Here is a 23,091-nt window from a genome sequence, read left to right as displayed (position 1 = left end):
ACCTGAGCATCCACATCCCATGGACCTGAGCATCCACATCCCATGGACCTGAGCATCCACATCCCATGGACCTGAGCATCCACATCCCATGGACCTGAGCATCCACATCCCATGGACCTGAGCATCCTTAACCCATGGACCTGAGCACCCACATCCCATGGACCTGAGCATCCACATCCCATGGACCTGAGCACCCACATCCCATGGACCTGAGCACCCACATCCCATGGACCTGAGCACCCACATCCCATGGACCTGAGCACCCACATCCCATGGACCTGAGCACCCACATCCCATGGACCTGAGCACCCACATCCCATGGACCTGAGCATCCACATCCCATGGACCTGAGCATCACATCCATACCCACATCCCATGGACCTGAGCACCCACATCCCATGGACCTGAGCATCCCACATCCCATGGACCTGAGCATCCACATCCCATGGACCTGAGCATCCACATCCCATGGACCTGACATCCTAACCCATGGACCTGAGCACCCACATCCCATGGACCTGAGCATCCACATCCCATGGACCTGAGCATCCACATCCCATGGACCTGAGCATCCACATCCCATGGACCTGAGCATCCACATCCCATGGACCTGAGCATCCACAACCCATGGACCTGAGCATCCTTAACCCATGGACCTGAGCATCCACATCCCATGGACCTGAGCATCCACATCCCATGGACCTGAGCATCCACATCCCATGGACCTGAGCACCCACATCCCATGGACCTGAGCATCCTCATCCCATGGACCTGAGCATCCACATCCCATGGACCTGAGCATCCACATCCCATGGACCTGAGCATCCACACCCCATGGACCTGAGCATCCTTAACCCATGGACCTGAGCATCCTTAACCCATGGACCTGAGCATCCACATCCCATGGACCTGAGCATCCACATCCCATGGACCTGAGCATCCACACCCCATGGACCTGAGCATCCACAACCCATGGACCTGAGCATCCACATCCCATGGACCTGAGCATCCACATCCCATGGACCTGAGCATCCACATCCCATGGACCTGAGCATCCACATCCCATGGACCTGAGCATCCGCATCCCATGGACCTGAGCACCCACATCCCATGGACCTGAGCATCCACACCCCATGGACCTGAGCATCCTGAACCCATGGACCTCAGCACCCACACCCCATGGACCTCAGTACCCACACCCCATGGACCTGAGCACCCACACCCCATGCCCAAGCACCCCCTCCCCCTGTGCTGTGTCCCCATCCCCGGGTCCCGGTGTCCCCGCACCTTCCACGGTGACGTTGTCCACGGAGAGCTGGAGGCTGCGCCCGCGCCGCAGCACCCGCACCGAGTGCCACTCGTTGTCATCCAGCTTCTGCCCCGCATAGAGCGTCTCGGGGCCCTTGCCTGGGGACATGGGGACAGCGTGAGAGGGACACGGGACACGTGACATGGGACAGTGGGATATAGGGCAAGGGGATATGGGACAGAGGAGCGTGGGCTATGGGATGCTGGGATATAGGACACCAGGACATGGGGTCACTGGAACACTGGGACAGTGGGATATGGGACAGAGGGCACCAGGGCAATGGGACATCGAGACACTGGGAATGGCTGGGTGACACTGGGTGACACTGGGCACTGATGGGTGACACTGGGTGACACTGGGCACTGATGGGTGACACTGGGCACGGATGGGTGACACTGGGCACTGATGGGTGACACTGGGTGACACTGGGCACTGATGGGTGACACTGGGCACGGATGGGTGACACTGGGCACTGATGGGTGGCACTGGGCACTGATGGGTGACACTGGGTGACACTGGGCACTGATGGGTGACACTGGGTGACACTGGGCAGTGATGGGTGACACTGGGAGACACTGGGCACTGATGGGTGACACTGGGTGACACTGGGCAGTGATGGGTGACACTGGGCAGTGATGGGTGACACTGGGTGACACTGGGCAGTGATGGGTGTCACTGGGCACTGATGGGTGACACTGGGCAGTGATGGGTGACACCACGCGCACAACTCCAAGCCCTCCATGCAAACCCCATGCACCCCCCGCTAAAGAAACAGCGTGCAGAGGCGCGTGCTCCCCTTCATGCCATGTACACACACACATGCACACACTCGTACAAACACACATGTGCACACACTTGTACAAACACACGTGCACACACACGTACACACACATGTGCACACATGTACACACATGTACAAGCACACATGTACACACATGCGTACACGTGCACACACATGTGTACACACATATGTACACACGTGCACACACACATGTACACACATGTGCACACACATATGTACACACACGTACACACACTTGCACACACATGTACACACATACACATATGTGCACACATGTGCGCACACATGCACACACATGTACACACATACATACATGTGCACACACATATGTACACACACATGCACACACATATGTACACACACAGGTACACACACATGTACACACACGTACACACACTTGCACACGCATGTACAGACATGTGCACACACACGTGCACACATACACACACGTGCACACACATGTGCACTCACATATGTACACAAAGGTACACACATTTGCACACACATGTACACACATACGCATATGTGCACACATGTACACACACATGTGCGCACACGTGCACACACATGTACACACATACATGTGCACACACATATGTACACACATATGTACACACACAGGTACACACACATGCGCACATGTGCGCACACACATGTACACACACAGACACACACACGTGCACACTCACATACAGACGCATGCACCGGCCGGAGGACACGGGGTAGGGTGTGAGCCCACGCATGTCCACACGTGACACGTGCACGTGTGTGCGTGCCCCCAGGCTGCGTGTGCACGCGTGTGTGCGGGCACGGCTGCAGTGTGTGGTGGTGCACAGCTACAGCACATGGCCGCGCACACGCGTGTGCACCCGGGTGTGTTCATGTGTGTGCACACGCAGCCCATGCACGGCTGTCACGTGTCACGCGTGTGCACCCGGGTGTGTTCATGTGTGTGCACACGCAGCCCATGCACGGCTGCAACACACGCGTGTGCACCCGGGTGTGTTCATGTGTGTGCACACGCAGCCCGTGCACGGCTGTCACGGGTCACGCGTGTGCACCCGGGTGTGTTCATGTGTGTGCACACGCAGCCCATGCACGGCTGTCACGGGTCACGTGTGTGCACCCGGGTGTGTTCATGTGTGTGCACATGCAGCCTGTGCACGGCTGCAGCACACGCGTGTGCACCCGGGTGTGTTCATGTGTGTGCACACGCAGCCCCTGCATGGCTGTCACGTGTCACATGTGTGCACCTGGGTGTGTTCATGTGTGTGCACACGCAGCCCCTGCATGGCTGTCACGTGTCACGTGTGTGCACCCGGGTGTGTTCATGTGTGTGCACACGCAGCCCACGTGTCACGTGTGTGCACACGTGGGTCCCGGGGCGGGGGAATTGCGGTTGGGGCTTGCCTGGGTCCCCCTTGCACTATGGGGGGGGGTGGGGGGCAGGTCCTGGTGCATGAGGACCCCCTTGTTCCAGTTATGGGGGGGTCACCCCTATAGGAACCCAGTTATGGGGGGTGGTCACTCCTATAGAGACCCAGTTATGGGAGGGTCAACCCTATAGGGACCCAGTTAGGGGGGGGTCACCCCTATAGGGACCCAGTTATTGGGGGGTCACCCCTATAGGGACCCAGTTATGGGGGGGTCACCCCTATAGGGGCCCTGTTTTGGGGATATCACCCCTATAGGGACCCAGTTATGGGGGGGTCACCCCTATAGGGGCCAGGGGGAGCCAGGCGTTGGGGGTCCCGCACTTACTGGGGTTGCAGCCCACGCGCACGCAGTCTGGGGAGAGAAGAGCAGCGGGATCAGGGCTTGGGAGCCACCGGAGCCACCGGAGCCACCGGCCCGGGGACGAGCAGCCGGGACCCAGTGCCAGCGGGAATGGGGGGGGGAATGGGGGGGGAATGGGGGGGGAATGGTATGGGGGTGGGACTGGGGTGGTACTGGGATGGGACGGGATTGGGATTGGGCTGGGGCTGTACTGGGATGGGATGGGATGGAAAAGGATGGGATGGGGATGGGATGGGGATGGGATGGGATGGAAAGGGATGAGATGGACGGGTGGGATGGGATGGGGATGGGATGGATGCGTGGGATGGGATGGAATGGGATGGAATGGGGATGGGATGGGATAGGATGGACAGGTGAGATGGGATGTGATGGGGTGGGATGGAATGGGGCTGGGGATGGAATGGAATGGGATGCTTGGGTGGGAGGGGATGGACAGGTGGGATGGGATGGATTGGAGGGATGGGATGGGGATGGGATGGATGGATGGGATGGAAAGGGATGGGATAGGATGGACAAGTGGGATGGGATGGGGATGGGGATGGGGATGGGATGGAAAGGGATGGGATAAGATGGACAAGTGGGATGGGATTGTGGTAGGATGGACAGGTTGGATGGGATGGGGATGGGATGGAATGGGATGGATGGGAACAGCACTGGGCTGTGCTGGGGGTGTCAGGGTACTGGTGGCACCTCAGAGGGGTCCCGGCCTTGGCAGGGCCCAGCCCTTCGGATCCAGGGGAATCCCAATGGGATCCAGGACTGGGCCCCCCCTCGTCAACCACAGGAGGCGGCGGGGGGCAAACACGCGCTGGGACCGGGGGGTGGGACCCCAAAACCTTTGGGATCCCCAAAACCACGGTGGGGTCCCCAATGAAGGGGGCATCCCCAACCCCATGGGGGGATGGGGGGGGTGGTCCCAGCGCCGAGCCCCAAGTGGCAACGGGGGGGGGGGTCCCGAAGCACCCAAACCCAGGGTAGGAGGGGGGGGGGGAACAGAGGACCCCCCCGGGGCGCTGCATTGGGGGTGCCGGGCGCGGGGCTCACCCAGGTTCACGGTGAGCTTCATGCGGGCCCCATCCAGCTCCAGGCGCAGGGAATCGGCCGAGTGCCCGGATGTGGTGGCCAGGACCAGGCCGTAGGCACGGGGGGACCGGAAGCGCAGGGCCACGTCCTCGGCCTCGCTCTGCGCCGTGCCCGGCACCAGCACCTTCAGGTACGCGCTGCCGTCGTAGCTGAGCACCGCCGCCTCTGGGGGGCGCAAGGGGACCATCAGCGGGCATCCGGACGGGGGCACCCATGGGGGGGATGGGGACACCATCACCGGGCATCCGGACGGGGGCACCCATGGGGGGGATGGGGACACCATCACGGGGCATCCGGACGGGGGCACCCATGGGGGGGATGGGGACGGCGCAATGGGGACACCATCACCGGGGCATCCGGACGGGGGCACCCATGGGGGGGATGGGGACGGCGCAATGGGGACACCATCACCGGGGCACCCATGGGGGGGGATGGGGACGGCGCAATGGGGACACCATCACCGGGGCACCCATGGGGGGGGATGGGGACGGCGCAATGGGGACACCATCACCGGGCATCCGGACGGGGGCACCCAGGGGGGGGATGGGGACACCATCACCGGGGCATCCGGACGGGGGCACCCATGGGGGGGATGGGGACGGCGCAATGGGGACACCATCACCGGGCATCCGGACGGGGGCACCCATGGGGGGGATGGGGACGGCGCAATGGGGACACCATCACCGGGGCATCCGGACGGGGGCACCCATGGGGGGGATGGGGACGGCGCAATGGGGACACCATCACCGGGGCATCCGGACGGGGGCACCCATGGGGGGGGATGGGGACGGCGCAATGGGGACACCATCACCGGGGCATCCGGACGGGGGCACCCATGGGGGGATGGGGACACCATCACCAGGGCATCCGGACGGGGGCACCAATGGGGGGGATGGGGACACCATCACCGGGGCATCCGGACGGCACCCACGGGGGGATGGGGACGGCGCAATGGGGACACCATCACCGGGCATCCGGACGGGGGCACCCATGGGGGGATGGGACACCATCACCGGGGCATCCGGACGGGGGCACCCATGGGGGGGGATGGGGACGGCGCAATGGGGACACCATCACCGGGGCATCCGGACGGGGGCACCCATGGGGGGGGATGGGGACACCATCACCGGGGCATCCGGACGGGGGCACCCATGGGGGGGGATGGGGACGGCGCAATGGGGACACCATCACCGGGGCATCCGGATGGGGGCACCCATGGGGGGGGATGGGGACGGCGCAATGGGGACCATCAGCGGGCATCCGGACGGGGGCACCCATGGGGGGGATGGGGATGGCGCAATGGGGACACCATCACCGGGGCATCCGGACAGGGGCACCCATGGGGGGGGATGGGGGCACCACACACAGGATGTGTTTGGGGTTGTGGGTCCCAGTGCAATGTGGGGTGAACCCATATGGGGGGTCCCCGATCTGGGATGTGGCCTCATACTGGTTGGTTGGGGGGGGCATGCAGGGAGTGCAGGTGCCCCCATGCTGGGGTATCCCCATGTCTAAGGGGGTGTCCCCATGCACAGAGGGGTATCTCCATGCAGATGTGTGCATTCCCATACAGGGGGGTTCCCCCAATGCACCGAGGGTGTCCCCATATGGAGGGGTGTCCCCATACAGGGGTGTCCCCATACAGGGGGGGTGTCCACACACAAGGGGGTATCCCTATACAGGGCTGGAGTGTTGCCATACAGGGGTGTCCCCGTACAGGGGTATCCCCATACAGGGGGGGTGTCCCCACAAGGGTGTGTCCCCATAGAGGGGGGTATCCCCATACAGGGGGGGTGTCCCCATGCAGGGTCTATCCCTATTCAGGGTCTATCCCTATTCAGGGTCTATCCCCATTCAGGGTCTATCCCTATGCAGGGTCTATCCCCATGCAGGGTCTATCCCCATGCAGGGTCTATCCCCATACAGGGTCTATCCCCATGCAGGGGTTACCCCATACAAGGTCTATCCCTATGCAGGGTCTATCCCCATGCAGGGTCTATCCCTATACAGGGTTACCCCATTCAGGGTCTATCCCCCCCCCAGTACCCGCCCCCCCCGCACGCACCGGTCTCGCAGCGCGCTCCCAGGTACCCGGTCCCGAGGCAGTCGCAGGTGAAGCGGTTCCAGCCCTCTCGGCAGAGTCCTCCGTGCCGGCAGGGGGCGCTGTCGCAGTGCCGCGCGGGCTGCCGCACGCACGAGGGCGCCACGCCGGGGTGCGGGCGCGCCGCCGCCAGCGCGGGCAGGTCCCGCGCGCGGCCGTGGATGGCGAGGTCGCGCACGCAGCCCACGAACCCCCCCCGCGGCGCGGCCCAGAGCGCGGGGGGCAGCGGGGAGCCCGGGGGGGCCCCCCCCAGGAAGAGCCCCGCGTCCAACCAGAGCTCCTCAGCATCGCCCCCCGCCAGGAACGGGGTCCGGCGGCTGTTGACGGAGACGGAGCCTGCGGGGACAGCGGGGAGCGGGGGAGAGAGAGAGAGGGGATGGGGGGTACAGGGATAGAGGGACATGGGATAGAGGGGATAGGGGATAGAGGGATATAGGATAAAGGGACATGGGATAGAGGGAATAGGGGATACAGGGATGGAGGGATGGGGGATAGGGGATAGAGAGAATAGGGAATATAGGGATAGAGGGACATGGGGATGGGAGATAGAGGGAATAGGGGATATAGGGACATGGGGATAGGGGATAGAGGGAAAAGGGGGTAGAGGGAATAGGGGATAGAGGGATGGGGGATAGGGGGAATAGGGGATATAGGGACATGGGGATGGGGAATAGGGGATATAGGGAATAGGGGATATAGGGATGGGGGATAGGGGATAGAGGGAATAGGAGACAGAGGGACATGGGGATGGGGCGTAGGGGATATGGGATATAGGGACATGGGGATAGGGCATATAGGGACATGGGAGATAGGGGGTATGGGGTATAGGGACATGGGGATGGGGATAGGGGATATAGGGATGGGGGATACGGGATATAGGATATTGGGACATGGGGGATAGGGGATATGTTATATAGGGAATATAGGGACATGGGGATGGGGGTATGGGATATAGGGACATGGGGATATAGAGACATGGGGATGGGAAATATGTTATATAGGGACATGGGGATGGGGGATAGGGGATATGGAGATACAGGATTGGGATGTGGAGATAGGGGATATGGTATGTGGGATATGGAGATAGGGGATATGGGGATATGGGATGTGCAATATGGGATATGGAGATAGGGGATATGGGGACATGGGATGTGCAATATGGGATATGGAGATAGGGGATATGGAGACATGGGATGCGCAATATGGGATATGGAGACGGGATATGGGGACATGGGATGTGCAATATGGGATATGGAGATAGGGGGTATGGGGACATGGGATGTGCAATATGGGATATGGAGACGGGATATGGGGACATGGGATGTGCAATATGGGATATGGAGATAGGGGATATGGGGACATGGGATGTGCAATATGGGATATGGAGACGGGATATGGGGACATGGGATGTGCAATATGGGATATGGAGACGGGATATGGGGACATGGGATGTGCAATATGGGATATGGAGATATGGGATGTGGGGATATGGGATATGGGGATATGGAATAGGGCATATGGGATATGGGGATATAGAATATGGGATATGGAGATATGGGATGTGGGGATATGGGATGTGCAATATGGGATATGGAGATAGGGGATATGGGGACATGGGATGTGCAATATGGGATATGGAGACGGGATATGGGGACATGGGATGTGCAATATGGGATATGGAGATAGGGGATATGGGGACATGGGATGTGCAATATGGGATATGGAGATAGGGGATATGGGGACATGGGATGTGCAATATGGGATATGGAGACGGGATATGGGGACATGGGATGTGCAATATGGGATATGGAGATAGGGGATATGGGGACATGGGATGTGCAATATGGGATATGGAGATAGGGGATATGGGGACATGGGATGTGCAATATGGGATATGGAGATAGGGGATATGGGGACATGGGATGTGCAATATGGGATATGGAGATAGGGGATATGGGGACATGGGATGTGCAATATGGGATATGGAGATAGGGGATATGGGGACATGGGATGTGCAATACGGGATATGGAGATAGGGGATATGGGGACATGGGATGTGCAATATGGGATACGGAGATAGGGGATATGGGGACATGGGATGCGCAATATGGGATATGGAGATAGGGGATATGGGGATATGGGATGTGCAATATGGGATATGGAGATAGGGGATATGGAGACATGGGATGTGCAATATGGGATACGGAGATAGGGGATATGGGGACATGGGATGTGCAATATGGGATATGGAGATAGGGGATATGGGGATATGGGATGTGCAATATGGGATACGGAGATAGGGGATATGGGGACATGGGATGTGCAATATGGGATATGGAGATAGGGGATATGGGGACATGGGATGTGCAATATGGGATATGGAGATAGGGGATATGGGGACATGGGATGTGCAATATGGGATATGGAGATAGGGGATATGGGGACACGGAGATAACGGGTGTGGAATATGGAGCTCGAGGGACACGGGACATGATGGGGATGCCGGATGTGGGCACGGGGCTATGGGGCACGGGGACACCCCCTCCCCTCCCCCCCCGTTTCCCCTCACCTCTGCGCCCGTCCCGCTGCACGTCCACGTGGCACCACTCCCCATCGGTGACCTTGCGGGCGCTGGCGCGGAGCCGCGTGTCCCCGGCGCCCATGGCCAGCAGCAGGTAGAGGTGCCCGTCCAGCAGCTCCAGCGCCAGGAAGTGGGGCCGGGGGGGGCCGGGCCCCGGCGCCTGCCCCTGCCCCAGCAGCAGGAGCCCGTTGGGTTCCGTGGTGCGGAAGTCGAAGGAGACGGAGCCGGTGCGGGCGGGCGGCCAGGGCGGCAGCGCCAGGAAGGCCTGGGGGGTGCCGAAGGTGACGGGCTCCGGCGCGGCCACGGGCTCGCAGCGGAAGAGCAGGGCCCCGTGCAGGGTCACGCGCGCGTCCCCCTCCTGCGCCAGGCGCGACAGCTCCAGCTTGAAGTCGTTGTTCTTGTAGATCACCTGCGGGAGCGAGGGGGAGTCACGTGGGTGGGGGGAGTCACGTGGGTGGGGGGTGAGTCACGTGGGTGCCCTCGTGGAGCACGTGGCGGGTGTATCACGTGGGTGCCCTCGTGGAACACATGTATGTCACACGGGTGCCCTCGTGTAACGCATGTCGTGTGTGTCATGTGGGTGCTCTCGTGGAACACATGTATGTCACACGTGTGCCCTCGTGTAACGCGTGTCGTGTGTGTCATGTGGGTGCTCTTGTGTAACACGTGTATGTCACATGTGTGCCCTCGTGTAACGCGTGTTGTGTGTCATGTAGGTGCCCTCATGGAACATGTGTCAGATATGTCATGCGTGTGTTGTCGTGTAACATGTATGTCACACGTGTGCCCTCGTGTAACGCGTGTCGTGTGTGTCATGTGGGTGCTCTCGTGTAACACGTGTATGTCACATGTGTGCCCTCGTGTAACGCGTGTTGTGTGTCATGTGCGTGCCCTCATGGAACATGTGTCAGATATGTCATGTGTGTGTTGTCGTGTAATATGTATGTCACACGTGTGCCCTCGTGTAATGTGTGTTGGGTGTGTCACGTGGGTGCCCTCGTGGAGCACGTGGCAGGTGTGTCACGTGGGTGTTGTCGTGTAACACATGTATGTCACACGGGTGCCCTCATGTAACGTGTGTCGTGTGTCACACGGGTGCCCTCGTGTAACGCGTGTTGTGTGTCACGTGTGCCCTCGTGGAACACGTGTTGGGTGTGTCACATGTGTGTTGTCGTGTAACACATGTATGTCACACGTGTGCCCTCGTGTAACACGTGTTGTGTGTCATGTGGGTGCCCTCGTGGAACACGTGTCGGGTGTGTCACACGTGTGTGCTCTCGTGTAATGTGTCGTGTGTCACGTGTGCTCTCGTGTAACACATGTGATATGTGTCACACATGTGTGCCCTCGTGTAACACGTGTCGTGTGTGTCACACGTGTGTCCTTGTGTAACGTGTCGTGTCATGTGTGCCCTCGTGTAATGTGTCATGTGTCACATGTGTGCCCTCATGTAACGTGTCATGTGTCACATGTGTTTCATCGTGTAAGATGTGTCATATCTGAGATGTGTTCTCGTGTAACACGTCGCATGTGTCACACATGTGTGGTTGTGTAACATGTGTTGTGTGTGTCACGTGTGTCACATGTGGGGCCTCGTGTAACACGTCCTGTGTGTCATGTGTGTGCCGTCGTGTAACACGTGTGTCACGTCTGTCATATGTGTCTTCATTTAACATGTAATGTGTGTCACATGTGTGTCCTCGTGTAACATGTCGTGTGTCACGTGTCACATGTGTGTTCTCTTGTGGCACGTCCTGTGTGTCACACGTGTGTCCTCATGTAACATGTGTCATGTGTGTCACACATGTGTCATGTGTAGGGCCTTGTGTAACATGTCGTGTGGGGGCTTGTGTCACATGTGTCATGTATGTCACACATGTGTCCTCGTGTAACATGTCATGTGTGTCACACTTGTGTCATGTGTGGGGCCTTGTGTAACACATGTCTATCACACATGTGGCCTCATGAAACACGTCATGTGTGTCACGTGTGTCTTCCTGTAACATGTCGTGTGTCACGTGTTTGCCACATGTGGGTCCTTGCACAGCACTTGTCATGTGCAGCACACGTGTGTCCTCCTGTAACACATGTCCCCTTGTACGTCACACGTGTGGTCTCATGTATCACGTGTCATGTGCATCACACACGTGTGTCCTCATGCAACACGTCTCCTGTGTCCCTCTGCACCCCCCCATGTGTCCCCATGCACCCCATGGCCCCCGCGTCCCTCTGCCCCCCCGTGTCCTCATGCACCCCCCGTGCCCCCCTCACTCACGTCCTTGAGGCACCCCATGAAGTTGTTGCTGACGGGGGACCCCGGGAGGTCGGCGGTGTTGGGGGACCCCCCCACGTAGAAGAAGTCGTCGGAGCCCAGCATGGTGTAGTCCTCCTGCGTGTACCCGGTCGTGGTCAGGATCCCGTCCACCGAGATCGTCACCTGCGGCACCAGGGCGCACGGCCTCAGCGCCGGCCCCGGCCCCGTCCAGCGGGGGGGGGGCCCAGGGGGAGCGGGGGACATGGGGGTCATGGGAGACATGGGGGGTAATGGGGGGTAATGGGGACATGGGGGTAATGGGAGACATGGGGGTAATGGGGACATGGGGGGCAATGGGGACATGGGGGTAATGGGGACATGGGGGGCAATGGGAACATGGGGGACAATGGGGACATGGGGGGCAATGGGGACATAGGGGGCAATGGGGACATGGGGGGCAATGGGAGACAGGCGACAATGGGGACATGGGGGGCAATGGGGACATAGGGGGCAATGGGGACATGGGGGGCAATGGGGACATGGGGGGCAATGGGAGACAGGCGACAATGGGGACATGGGGGGCAATAGGGACATGGGGGACAGCAAGGACATGGGGGGTGATGGGGACATAGGGGGCGATGAGGGCATAGGGGACATGGGGGGCAATGGGGACATGGGGGCAATGGGAGACATAGGGGGCAATGGGGACATGGGGGACAATGGGGACATGGGGGGCAATGGGGACATGGGGGGCAATGGGGACATGGGGGGCAATGGGGGCATGGGGGGTAATGGGGACATGGGGGGCATGGGGGCAATGGGAGATGTGGGGACATGGGGGCAATGGGGGAGATTGAGGACATGAGGATGGGGGGGACGTGGGGGTCAACGGAAGACATGGGGGCAATGGGGGACACAGAGATGTGGAGGACATGGGGGGGGCAATGGACGAGATAGGGGACAATGCAGACAAGGTGGCAGAAGGGGACGATGGGGACAGGGAGACAATGGGGTGGCCCCAAGGGACCGAGGGGTGTGGGGGTGGGGGGGGACAATGGGGACAAGGGGATGGGGGGGGGGTGTTAGTATCGAGTTTTGGGGTCCTCAGAACCAAGCTCAGACGATCAATGGGTGTTAGTGGGGGCAGGGCGTGCAGGGCGCGTGCAATGGGGGTGCGAGGGCATGAGCGGGGGTGCAAGGCGCGTGCAGGGGCACAGGGACAGGGGGAGCACCAGGGCCCTGCCATGGATGGGGCAGCCCCGTGTGAGACTTGCACACGCGTGTGAACATGAGCACACGCATGTACACGCATGTGAGCATGCACGTGAGTGCACTCAGGTGTGAACACACAGGAACACACGTGTGCGTGATACACACATACACGCGTGTGAGTATGCACGTGAGTGCACACAGGTGTGAGCACACATGAACACACGTGTGCGTGATACACACACGTACACACGTGTGAGCACACGCACATATGCACACGCATGTGAGCATGCACGTGAGTGCACACACGTATGAGCACACATGAACACACGTGTGCATGAACACACACATGTACACACGTATGAGCACACACATACACACACCCCCCCTTGCATGGGTACCTGCACACGCAAGATTGCACCCTTGCACACATGAACACGTGTGCACATGCACACACTCCATGGACCTCTCACCATTACACACCAGTGCACCCCCCCGCACCAGTGCACACGTGTGCACACACACACACATTGCATGGACCTCTCACCATTACACACCAGTGCACCCCCCCCTGCACCAGTGCACACTCGTGCATCCCCCCTTCCCCTGCACTTTGCGCACCCACCCTCAATGGTTCAGGCCCTGGTGCTCCGCCAGCAGCACCCATGGGTGGGGGGGGGTGGGGGAGGGGACACGGAGATGGGGAGGGGGCAAGGAAGGCCTTGGGGGGGGGAGGGGTCACAGTGTTAGTGAGCCATGCGGGGGGGGAGGGGCGTGCAAGGGGCGTGCAAGGGCTCCGTGCAGGCAGCGGGGGGGGAGGGTTGGGGGAGGGGAGATGGGGGGAGGGGGTCCCACTGCCTGCGGGGGGGGGGGGGAGGGGGGAAGCTGCCCACGGTTTGTCCTGAAAACGCCGTTTCTGTCCTCATTTGGGGGAGGGGCCACCCGGAAACCTGCCTCCACCCCCCCCACATGGTGACTCCCCCTCCCCCACCCCGAGTTGGGTTTTGGGATGAAAACGCCCCCAAAAAGTGGGGTTGGGGCCTCAGGTCAATCCCCACCCCCCAATCAATTTGGGGTGAAATCGGCTGGGTTTGGGTCTGCCTAGCTCGAGCCTGGCTGCCTACAAAGGAGGGAGGGAGGTCAGATGGACCAAAACCCAAAGAAAATGCCCCAAAATGAGGCTTTAAGACCCCCCCCCCATTAAGCAGCAGAGCCACCCCCTGCGGGGCAGGGTTTGGGTGGGAAATGGGTGGTTTTGGGGTCAGGGAGGCAGGGCTTAGAAAATTGCCCAAAATCGCAAGAATTCACCCTAAAAGGAGGGGGTTGGGACCCCACCATCAGCTCCCTGACCCAAAATGGGCTTATTTGGGGGGGAAAACGACTTGTTTTAGCATCGGGGTGCTGAGGAATGAGGGTGATGCCCTGACTGCAGTGGGAGGTATCAAATGGCCCCAAATCCCAAGAATTCACCCCAAAACGAGGGCAGGGGGTGAGGGTGGGGACCGACGTCACCCTCCCGAGGAAAAACATCCCCAGCTGACCCAAAACGGGCTCATTTTGGGGGGGAAGTGACCGTTTTTAGCATCGGGGAGCTGAGCTCTGGTGGCGACGCCTTTAACGCAGTGGCGGGATCAAATTGCCCAAAATCCCACGAATTCACCCCAAAACTGGGGGGGGTGGGGGTCACCTGACACCCCCCTCTCCACACTCACCCCTCCCCCCTCCATTGAGGCTATTTTGAGGGGGGGAGAGCGGCTGCTTTGGCATTGGGGACCCATGGGGTGGTGTTGTTGGGGGGGGTCGGGGGTCACCCCCTTATGGCAGGAATGGGGGCCCGGAAGGGGGCGGGGTTTGGGGGTGGGGGGGGTCACCTGACACCCCCCTCTCCACACTCACCCCTCCCCCCTCCATTGAGGCTATTTGGGGGGGGAGAGCGGCTGCTTTGGCATTGGGGACCCATGGGGTGTTGTTGTTGGGGGGTCGGGGGTCACCCCCTTATGGCAGGAATGGGGGCCCGGAGGGGGCGGGGTTTGGGGGTGTGGGGGGGGGTGTGGGGGGGCCGAGGCGAAGCCAAGGGGGAACAAGAGAGTGATAACTACCAGGTAATGCAGTTTGTTTACCATAGCGTGTCCGATCCCTGCGTGCTGGCGCCGGGGGAGCGGGGGACAAAACACAGCAGACAGTGACTTCTCCCGCAGCTTCGGGGGGGTCTGGGGGGGTTCGGGGGGGTTTGGGGGGGTTTGGGGGGGTTTTGGGGGTGTTGGTTTATTCCGAGGGGGAGGGGCCCCCCCAGGATTAGTGGGGGGCACGTGGTTAGTGGGGGGGGGCCCCGGAGGCGGGAAGCGTGTTAGTGGCACGCGCACACACAGGGGGGGGAGGGGGGGGTGGGGGGGGGCGTTGCACAAGGAGGGAAAAGGGGGGGGGGGCGTTGTAAGGGGGGGGGGGTGCACGCGGGGGCTGCTCCCACCTTGGGGGAGGGCAGCGGAGGTGTTAGAGGGGGGCATGGACACCCCCCAGGAGCCCAGCACTCGGTGTCCCAGGGCTCCCAGTTGGGTACTGGGCCGAGGAACCAGTGCTCCCAGTGCTCCCAGTGCTTCCAGTTGGGTACTGGACCAAGGAACCAGTGCTCCCAGTGTTCCCAATTGGGTCCTGGGCCTAGGAACCACTGCTCCCAGTGCTCCCAATGCTCCCAGTTGGGTCCTGGGCCAAGGAACCACTGCTGCCAGTGCTCCCAGTGTTCCCAGTTGGGTACTGGACCAAGGAACCAGTGTTCTCAGTGTTCCCAGTTGAGTCCTGGGCTGAGGAACCCCTGCTCCCAGTGCTCCCAGTGCTTCCAGTTGGATACTGGACCAAGGAACCAGTGCTTCCAGTTGGGTACTGGACCAAGGAACCAGTGCTCCCAGTGTTCCCAGTTGGGTCCTGAGCCTAGGAACCACTGCTTCCAGTGCTCCCAATGCTCCCAGTTGGGTCCTGGGCCAAGGAACCACTGCTGCCAGTGCTCCCAGTGTTCCCAGTTGGGTACTGGACCAAGGAACCAGTGTTCCCAGTGTTCCCAGTTGGGTCTTGGGCCGAGGAACCAGTGTTCCCATTGCTCCCAATGCTCCCAGTTGGGTTCTAGACCAAGGAACCAGTGCTCCCATTGCTCCCAGTGCTTCCAGTTGGGTACTGGACCAAGGTACCACTGCTCCCATTGCTCCCAGTGCTTCCAGTTGGGTACTAGACCAAGGAACCAGTGCTCCCAGTGTTCCCAGTTGGGTCCTGGGCCAAGGAACCACTGCTCCCAGTGCTCCCAGTGTTCCCAGTTGGGTCCTGGACGAAGGAACCACTGCTCCCATTGCTCCCAGTGCTTCCAGTTGAGTTGTTGACCAAGGAACCAGAGCTCCCAGTTGGGTACCAGACCAAGGCACCAGTTTTCCCAATGCTCCAGCTGGGTGTTTGATCAACAAGTTCAGTGCTTCCCAGTTGGGGAGTAGCCCCCAGTGTCCAACACCCCCAGTTGGGTACTGGACCAAGGCAACCAGTGCTCCCAGTAGTCCCAGTAAGGTAGTTAACCGACACACACAGTGCTCCCAGTTCGGGAGCAGACCCTGGTGTCCATCACCACCAGTTGCGTAATGGACCAAGGTGCCCAATGCTCCCAGTGCTCCCAGTTGTGGAGCTGCTCAAGCCACCTAGCTCCCCCAGTTGGGTGGTCGAACATCATGCCTGGTGCTCCCAGTTGGGCAGTTGAGCAAGGTCAGGTGGTTGACCATCATGTCCAATGCTTCCAGTGCTCCCAGTTGGGGAGATCACCAAGGCACCCATTGACCTCAGCTGGGCACTTGACCATCATACCCAGTCCTCCCAGTTGGGCAGTTGACCAAGGCTGGGTGATTGACCAAGGCACCCATTGCCCTCAGCTGGGGAGCTGTCCAAGGTTGAGTGCTTGACCAAGACACCCAGTGCTTCCAATTGAGTACTGGACCAAGACACCCATTGTCTTCAGTTGGGTGCTTGACCAAGGCACCCAGTTCTTCCAGTTGAGTACTGGACCAAGACACCCATTGTCTTCAGTTGGGTGCTTAACCAGGGTACTCATTGTCCTCAGTGGGGTGCTTACCTAAGTCACTCACTGTACTCAGTGGGGTGCTTGACCAAAGCACCCCTTGCTCCCAGTTGAGTACTGGACCAAGGCACCCATTGCTCCCAGCTGGGGAGATCACCCAGACACCCACTGGCTTCAGTTGGGGAGCTGCCCAGGGCTGGGTGCTTGACCAAGACACCCATTGCCTTCAGTTGGGTGCTTGACCAAGACACCCATTGCCCTCAGTGGGGGAGCTGTCCAAGGTTGGGTGCTTGACCAAGACACTCAGTGTGTCCAGTTGGGTGCTTGACCAATACACCCATTGCCCTCAGTTGGGGAAGTTGTCTAAAGTTGGGTGCTTGACCAAGGCACCCAGTGCTTCCTGTTGGGTGCTTGACCAAGACACCCATTGCCCTCAGTTGGGGGAGCTGTCCAAGGTTGGGTGCTTGACCAAGACACCCATTGTCCCCAGTTGGGGGAGCTGTCCAAGGTTGGGTGCTTGACCAAGGCACCCAGTGCTTCCAGTTGGGTGCTTGACCAAGACACCCATTGCCCTCAGCTGGGGAGCTGTCCAAGGCTGGGTGCTTGACCAAGAAACCCATTGCCCTCAGTGGGGGAGCTGTCCAAGGTTGGGTGCTTGACCAAGGCACCCAGTGCTTCCAGTTGGGTGCTTGACCAAGACACCCATGCCCTCAGTTGGGGGAGCTGTCCAAGGTTGGGTGCTTGACCAAGACACCCATTGTCCCCAGTTGGGGGAGCTGTCCAAGGTTGGGTGCTTGACCAAGGCACCCAGTGCTTCCAGTTGGGTGCTTGACCAAGACACCCATTGCCCTCAGTTGGAGAGCTGTCCAAGGTTGGGTGCTTGACCAAGGCACCCAGTGCTTCCAGTTGGGTGCTTTACCAAGACACCCATTGTCCCCAGTTGGGGGAGCTGTCCAAGGTTGGGTGCTTGACCAAGACACTCAGTGTTTCCAGTTGGGTGCTTGACCAAGACACCCATTGCCCTCAGCTGGGGAGCTGTCCAGGGCTGGGTGCTTGACCAAGGCACCCATTGCCCTCAGTTGTGGAGCTGTCCAAGGTTGGGTGCTTGACCAAGGCACCCAGTGCTTCCAGTTGGGTTCTTGACCAATACACCCATTGGCTTCAGCTGGGAAGTGGTCCAAGGTTGGGTGCTTGACCAAGGGACCCATTGCCAGGACACCATTGCCCCCAACTGGGCAGCTGACTGTCACACCCAGCCATCCTAGCTGGGCCATTGACCAAAGCTGGGTGCTTGACCAAGACACCAGTGCTCCCAGCTGGTGAGATCACCCAGGAGCCCACTGCCATTATTTGGGCACTTGACCATCCCACCCAGTCCTAACAACTGGGAGGTTGACTAAGGTTGGGTGCTTGACCAAGGCACCCAGTGCTTCCAGTTGCGTGCTGGACAAGACACCCATTGCCCTCAGTTGGGTGCTTGACCAGAGACTCATTGTCCTCAGTTGGGTGCTTGACCATCCCTCCCAGTCCTCCCAGTTGGGGAATTGACCAAGGTGGGTGCTTGACCAAGGCACCCAATGCTTCCAGTTGAGTACTGGAAAAAGCACCCATTGCCCTCAGTTGGTCACTTGACCATCCCACCCAGTCCTCACAATTGGATGGTTGACTGCGGTTGGGTGCTTGACCAAGGCACCCATTGCCCCCAGTTTGCTGCTTGACCAAGACACTCATTACCCACAGTTGGGTGATAGACCAAAACACCCATTGCTCCCAGTTGGGTGCTTGACCAAGACACTCATTTCCTTCAGTTGGATGCTTGACCAAGACACCCATTGCCCCCAGTTTGCTGCTTGACCAAGACACCCATTGCTCCCAGTTTGCTGCTTGACCAAGACACCCATTGCTCCCAGTTGCGTTCTTGACCAAGACACCCATTGCTCCCAGTTGGGTTCTCGACCAAGATACCCATTGCTCCCAGTTGAGCGCTTGACCAAGACACCCATTACTCCCAGTTTGTTGCTTGACCAAGACACCCTTTGCCCCCAGTTTGCTGCTTGACCAAGACACCCATTGCTCCCAGTTTGCTGCTTGACCAAGACACCCATTGCTCCCAGTTGGGTGCTTGACCAAGACACCCATTGCTCCCAGTTGGATGCTTGACCAGGAAACACACTGCCCCCAGTTTGACACTCATTTCCTTCAGTTGGATGCTTGACCAAGACACCCATTGCTCCCAGTTGGGTGCTTGACCAAGACACTCATTTCCTTCAGTTGGATGCTTGACCAAGACACCCATTGCTCCCAGTTGGGTGCTTGACCAAGAAACCCACTGCCCCCAGTTTGCTGCTTGACCAAGACACCCATTGCTCCCAGTTTGTTGCTTGACCAAGACACCCATTGCTCCCAGTTTGCTGCTTGACCAAGACACCCATTGCTCCCAGTTTGCTGCTTGACCAAGACACCCATTGCTCCCAGTTTGCTGCTTGACCAAGACACCCATTGCTCCCCGTTGGGTGCCTGACCAAGACACCCATTGCTCCCAGTTTGCTGCCTGACCAAGACACCCATTACTCCCAGTTTGCTGCCTGACCAAGACACCCATTGCTCCCCGTTGGGTGCCTGACCAAGACACCCATTGCTCCCAGTTTGCTGCTTGACCAAGACACCCATTACTCCCAGTTGGGTTCTTGACCAAGACACCCATTGCTCCCAGTTTGCTGCTTGACCAAGACACCCATTACTCCCAGTTTGTTGCTTGACCAAAACACCCATTGCTCCCAGTTGGGTTCACCAAACACCCACCCCACACCAAACACCCACCCCACACCAAACACCCACCCCAACCAAACACCCACCCCACACCAACACCCACCCCACCACCAAACACCCACCCACACCAAACACCCACCCCACCTCGACCAAGACACCCATTGCTCCCAGTTTGCTGCTTGACCAAGACACCCATTGCTCCCAGTCGGGTTCTTGACCAAGACACCCATTGCTCCCAGTTGGGTGCTTGACCAAGACACCCATTGCTCCCAGTTGGGTGCTTGACCAAGACACCCATTGTCCCCAGTTGGGTGGTTGACCAAGACACCCATTGCTCCCAGTTGGGCGCTTGACCAAGACACCCATTGCTCCCAGTTGGGCGCTTGACCAAGACACCCATTGCTCCCAGTTTGCTGCTTGACCAAGACACCCATTGCTCCCAGTTTGCTGCTTGACCAAGACACCCATTACTCCCAGTTTGCTGCCTGACCAAGACACCCATTGCTCCCAGTTTGCTGCTTGACCAAGACACCCATTGCTCCCAGTTTGCTGCTTGACCAAGACACCCATTGCTCCCAGTTTGCTGCTTGACCAAGACACCCATTGCCCCCAGTTGGGTGCTTGACCAAGACACCCATTGCTCCCAGTTTGCTGCTTGACCAAGACACCCATTGCTCCCAGTTGGGCGCTTGACCAAGACACCCATTGTCCCCAGTTGGGAGCTTGACCAAGACACCCATTGCTCCCAGTTTGCTGCTTGACCAAGACACCCATTACTCCCAGTTTGCTGCCTGACCAAGACACCCATTACTCCCAGTTTGCTGCCTGACCAAGACACCCATTACTCCCAGTTTGCTGCCTGACCAAGACACCCATTGCTCCCAGTTTGCTGCCTGACCAAGACACCCATTGCCCCCAGTTGGATGCTTGACGAAGACACCCATTGCTCCCAGTTGAGTGCCTGACCAAGACACCCATTGCTCCCAGTTGGGTTCTTGACCAAGACACCCATTGCTCCCAGTTGGGTTCTTGACCAAGACACCCATTGCCCCCAGTTTGCTGCCTGACCAAGACACCCATTGCTCCCAGTTGAGCACTTGACCAAGACACCCATTGCCCCCAGTTTGCTGCCTGACCAAGACACCCATTGTCCCCAGTTGGGTTCTTGACCAAGACACCCATTGCTCCCAGTTGAGCGCTTGACCAAGACACCCATTACTCCCAGTTTGTTGCTTGACCAAGACACCCATTACTCCCAATTCGTTGCTTGACCAAGACACCCATTGCTCCCAGTTGAGCACTTGACCAAGACACCCATTGCCCCCAGTTTGCTGCCTGACCAAGACACCCATTGCCCCCAGTTGGGTTCTTGACCAAGACACCCATTACTCCCAGTTTGCTGCCTGACCAAGACACCCATTGCTCCCAGTTGGATTCCTGACCAAGACACCCATTGCTCCCAGTTTGATGCCTGACCAAGACACCCATTGCTCCCAGTTGGGTTCTTGACCAAGACACCCATTGCTCCCAGTTTGCTGCTTGACCAAGACACCCATTGCTCCCAGTTTGCTGCTTGACCAAGACACCCATTGCTCCCAGTTGGGTTCTTGACCAAGACACCCATTGCTCCCAGTTTGCTTCTTGACCAAGACACCCATTGCTCCCAGTTTGCTGCTTGCCCAAGACACCCATTGCTCCCAGTTTGCTGCTTGACCAAGACACCCATTGCTCCCAGTTGAGTGCCTGACCAAGACACCCATTGCTCCCAGTTGAGTGCCTGACCAAGACACCCATTGCTCCCAGTTTGCTGCTTGACCAAGACACCCATTACTCCCAGTTGGGTTCTTGACCAAGACACCCATTACTCCCAGTTTGCTTCTTGACCAAGACACCCATTACTCCCACTTGAACCCTTGTCCACCGCCACCCCCCGGTGCCCTCCGGCGCCCCGGCCCGTACCTGCCGCAGGTTGCGGGTGACGCGGATGTCGTGCCAGTCGTTGTCATTGAACTTGCCATTGACGGGCTCCACCAGCGCCTCGAAGGCGCCCGAGCCCAGGTTGATGACGAGCCAGACGGCGCCGCTCTTGAGCGAGAGGTTGACGTAGTCGGCCGCCTTGCCCGTGTGCAGCAGCAGCCCGTTGCGCTGCGCCGTGCGGAACGACAGCGTCAGCTCGTCCGTGCTGCTCTGGATGGGGTTGTGCGAGAGGTCGTAGCAGAAGAACTCGTTGCCCTTGAAGGTGGCCACGTACTCGTCCCGGCCTGCGGGGACCCCGGCGGTGCGGTGTCAGTGGGGGGGGGGGGGAACGGGGGGTTGTGATGGGGATGGGAACAGGGCCTTGGATGGGGACTCTGTGGTGGGTGTTGCATCAGGGTTGTGATGGGGAGCAGAGGGGTTGTGGTGGGCACAGGGGATTGCATTGGGGGATTGGAACAGGGCCTTGGATGGGGACCTTGCATTGGGTCTTGCACTTGGGACTTGCACCATGGAGTGCAGTGGTGGTGGTGGGGCACAGGGGTTGAAGAGGGGGATTGGGACATGGGATTGAACTGGGGGATTGGAACAGGACCTTGCAATAGGACCTTGCATTGGGTCTTGCACTTGGACCTTGCACCGGGGTTGTGATGGGGAGCACAGGGGTTGTGGTGGGAACAAGGGGTTGCAATGGGGGATTGGAACAGGACCTTCAATGGGGACCTTGCATTGGGTCTTGCACTTGGGACCTTGCACCATGGAGTGCGGTGGTGGTGGTGGGGCTCAGTGGTTGTGATGAGGGATTGCAATGGGGGCTTAAGGGGGATCTTGCACCGAGGGCTTTGCAATTGGGTCGCGCCCCAAGGACCTTGCACCAGGGATCGTGCCCTGGGGGCCTCAATGTGGCCCTTGCACCAGGGGCTTGCACGGGGGCTTTGCACGGGGAGCCCTGCACTGGGGTCTCTGTAAGAGGCCCTTGCTCAGGGCCCCACCATGGGGCTTGCACCAGGGCTTCCAAACAGGACCCGGCAACACGAGCGCTGCACTGGGGTCCTGCAGCACCGGCGCCTTGCACGGGGGCCTTGCACGGGCGCCTTGCACGGGGGCCTTGCACGGGCGCCTTGCACGGGGGCCTTGCACGGGGGCCTTGCACGGGGACCTTGCACG

At 59.4% G+C, this 23,091-nt stretch overlaps 1 protein-coding gene across 19 annotated transcripts in view; it reads right to left on the bottom strand.

Annotated features, from left to right (window-relative positions):
• Positions 1–23,091, bottom strand: part of LOC133211697 (neurexin-2-like) — a 77,860-nt gene that overhangs the window by 41,610 nt on the left and 13,159 nt on the right. For 7 of the 19 annotated variants that reach the window (XM_061352266.1, XM_061352284.1, XM_061352275.1 and 4 more), the window contains 8 exons: positions 21,910–22,211; positions 15,236–15,280; positions 11,949–12,110; positions 9,662–10,082; positions 7,057–7,428; positions 4,953–5,156; positions 3,873–3,899; positions 1,288–1,407 (listed from right to left, as the gene is read on the bottom strand). In XM_061352266.1, the coding sequence (XP_061208250.1) occupies positions 1,288–1,407; positions 3,873–3,899; positions 4,953–5,156; positions 7,057–7,428; positions 9,662–10,082; positions 11,949–12,110; positions 15,236–15,280; positions 21,910–22,211 (1,653 nt within the window). The remainder of the gene's footprint in view (positions 1–1,287; positions 1,408–3,872; positions 3,900–4,952; positions 5,157–7,056; positions 7,429–9,661; positions 10,083–11,948; positions 12,111–15,235; positions 15,281–21,909; positions 22,212–23,091) is intronic. The other 12 variants (XM_061352268.1, XM_061352277.1, XM_061352274.1 and 9 more) reach the window with 5 other exon arrangements.

The sequence above is a fragment of the Neopsephotus bourkii genome, unplaced genomic scaffold, assembly GCF_033783945.1.
Source record: "Neopsephotus bourkii isolate Nb327-2 ecotype Australia unplaced genomic scaffold, CSIRO-AGI_Nbou_v1 NB_655, whole genome shotgun sequence".
NCBI lineage: Eukaryota > Metazoa > Chordata > Aves > Psittaciformes > Psittacidae > Neopsephotus > Neopsephotus bourkii.
The sequence above is the reverse complement of the archived record's forward strand: the minus strand, read 5'-3'. Positions and strand labels throughout refer to the sequence as shown.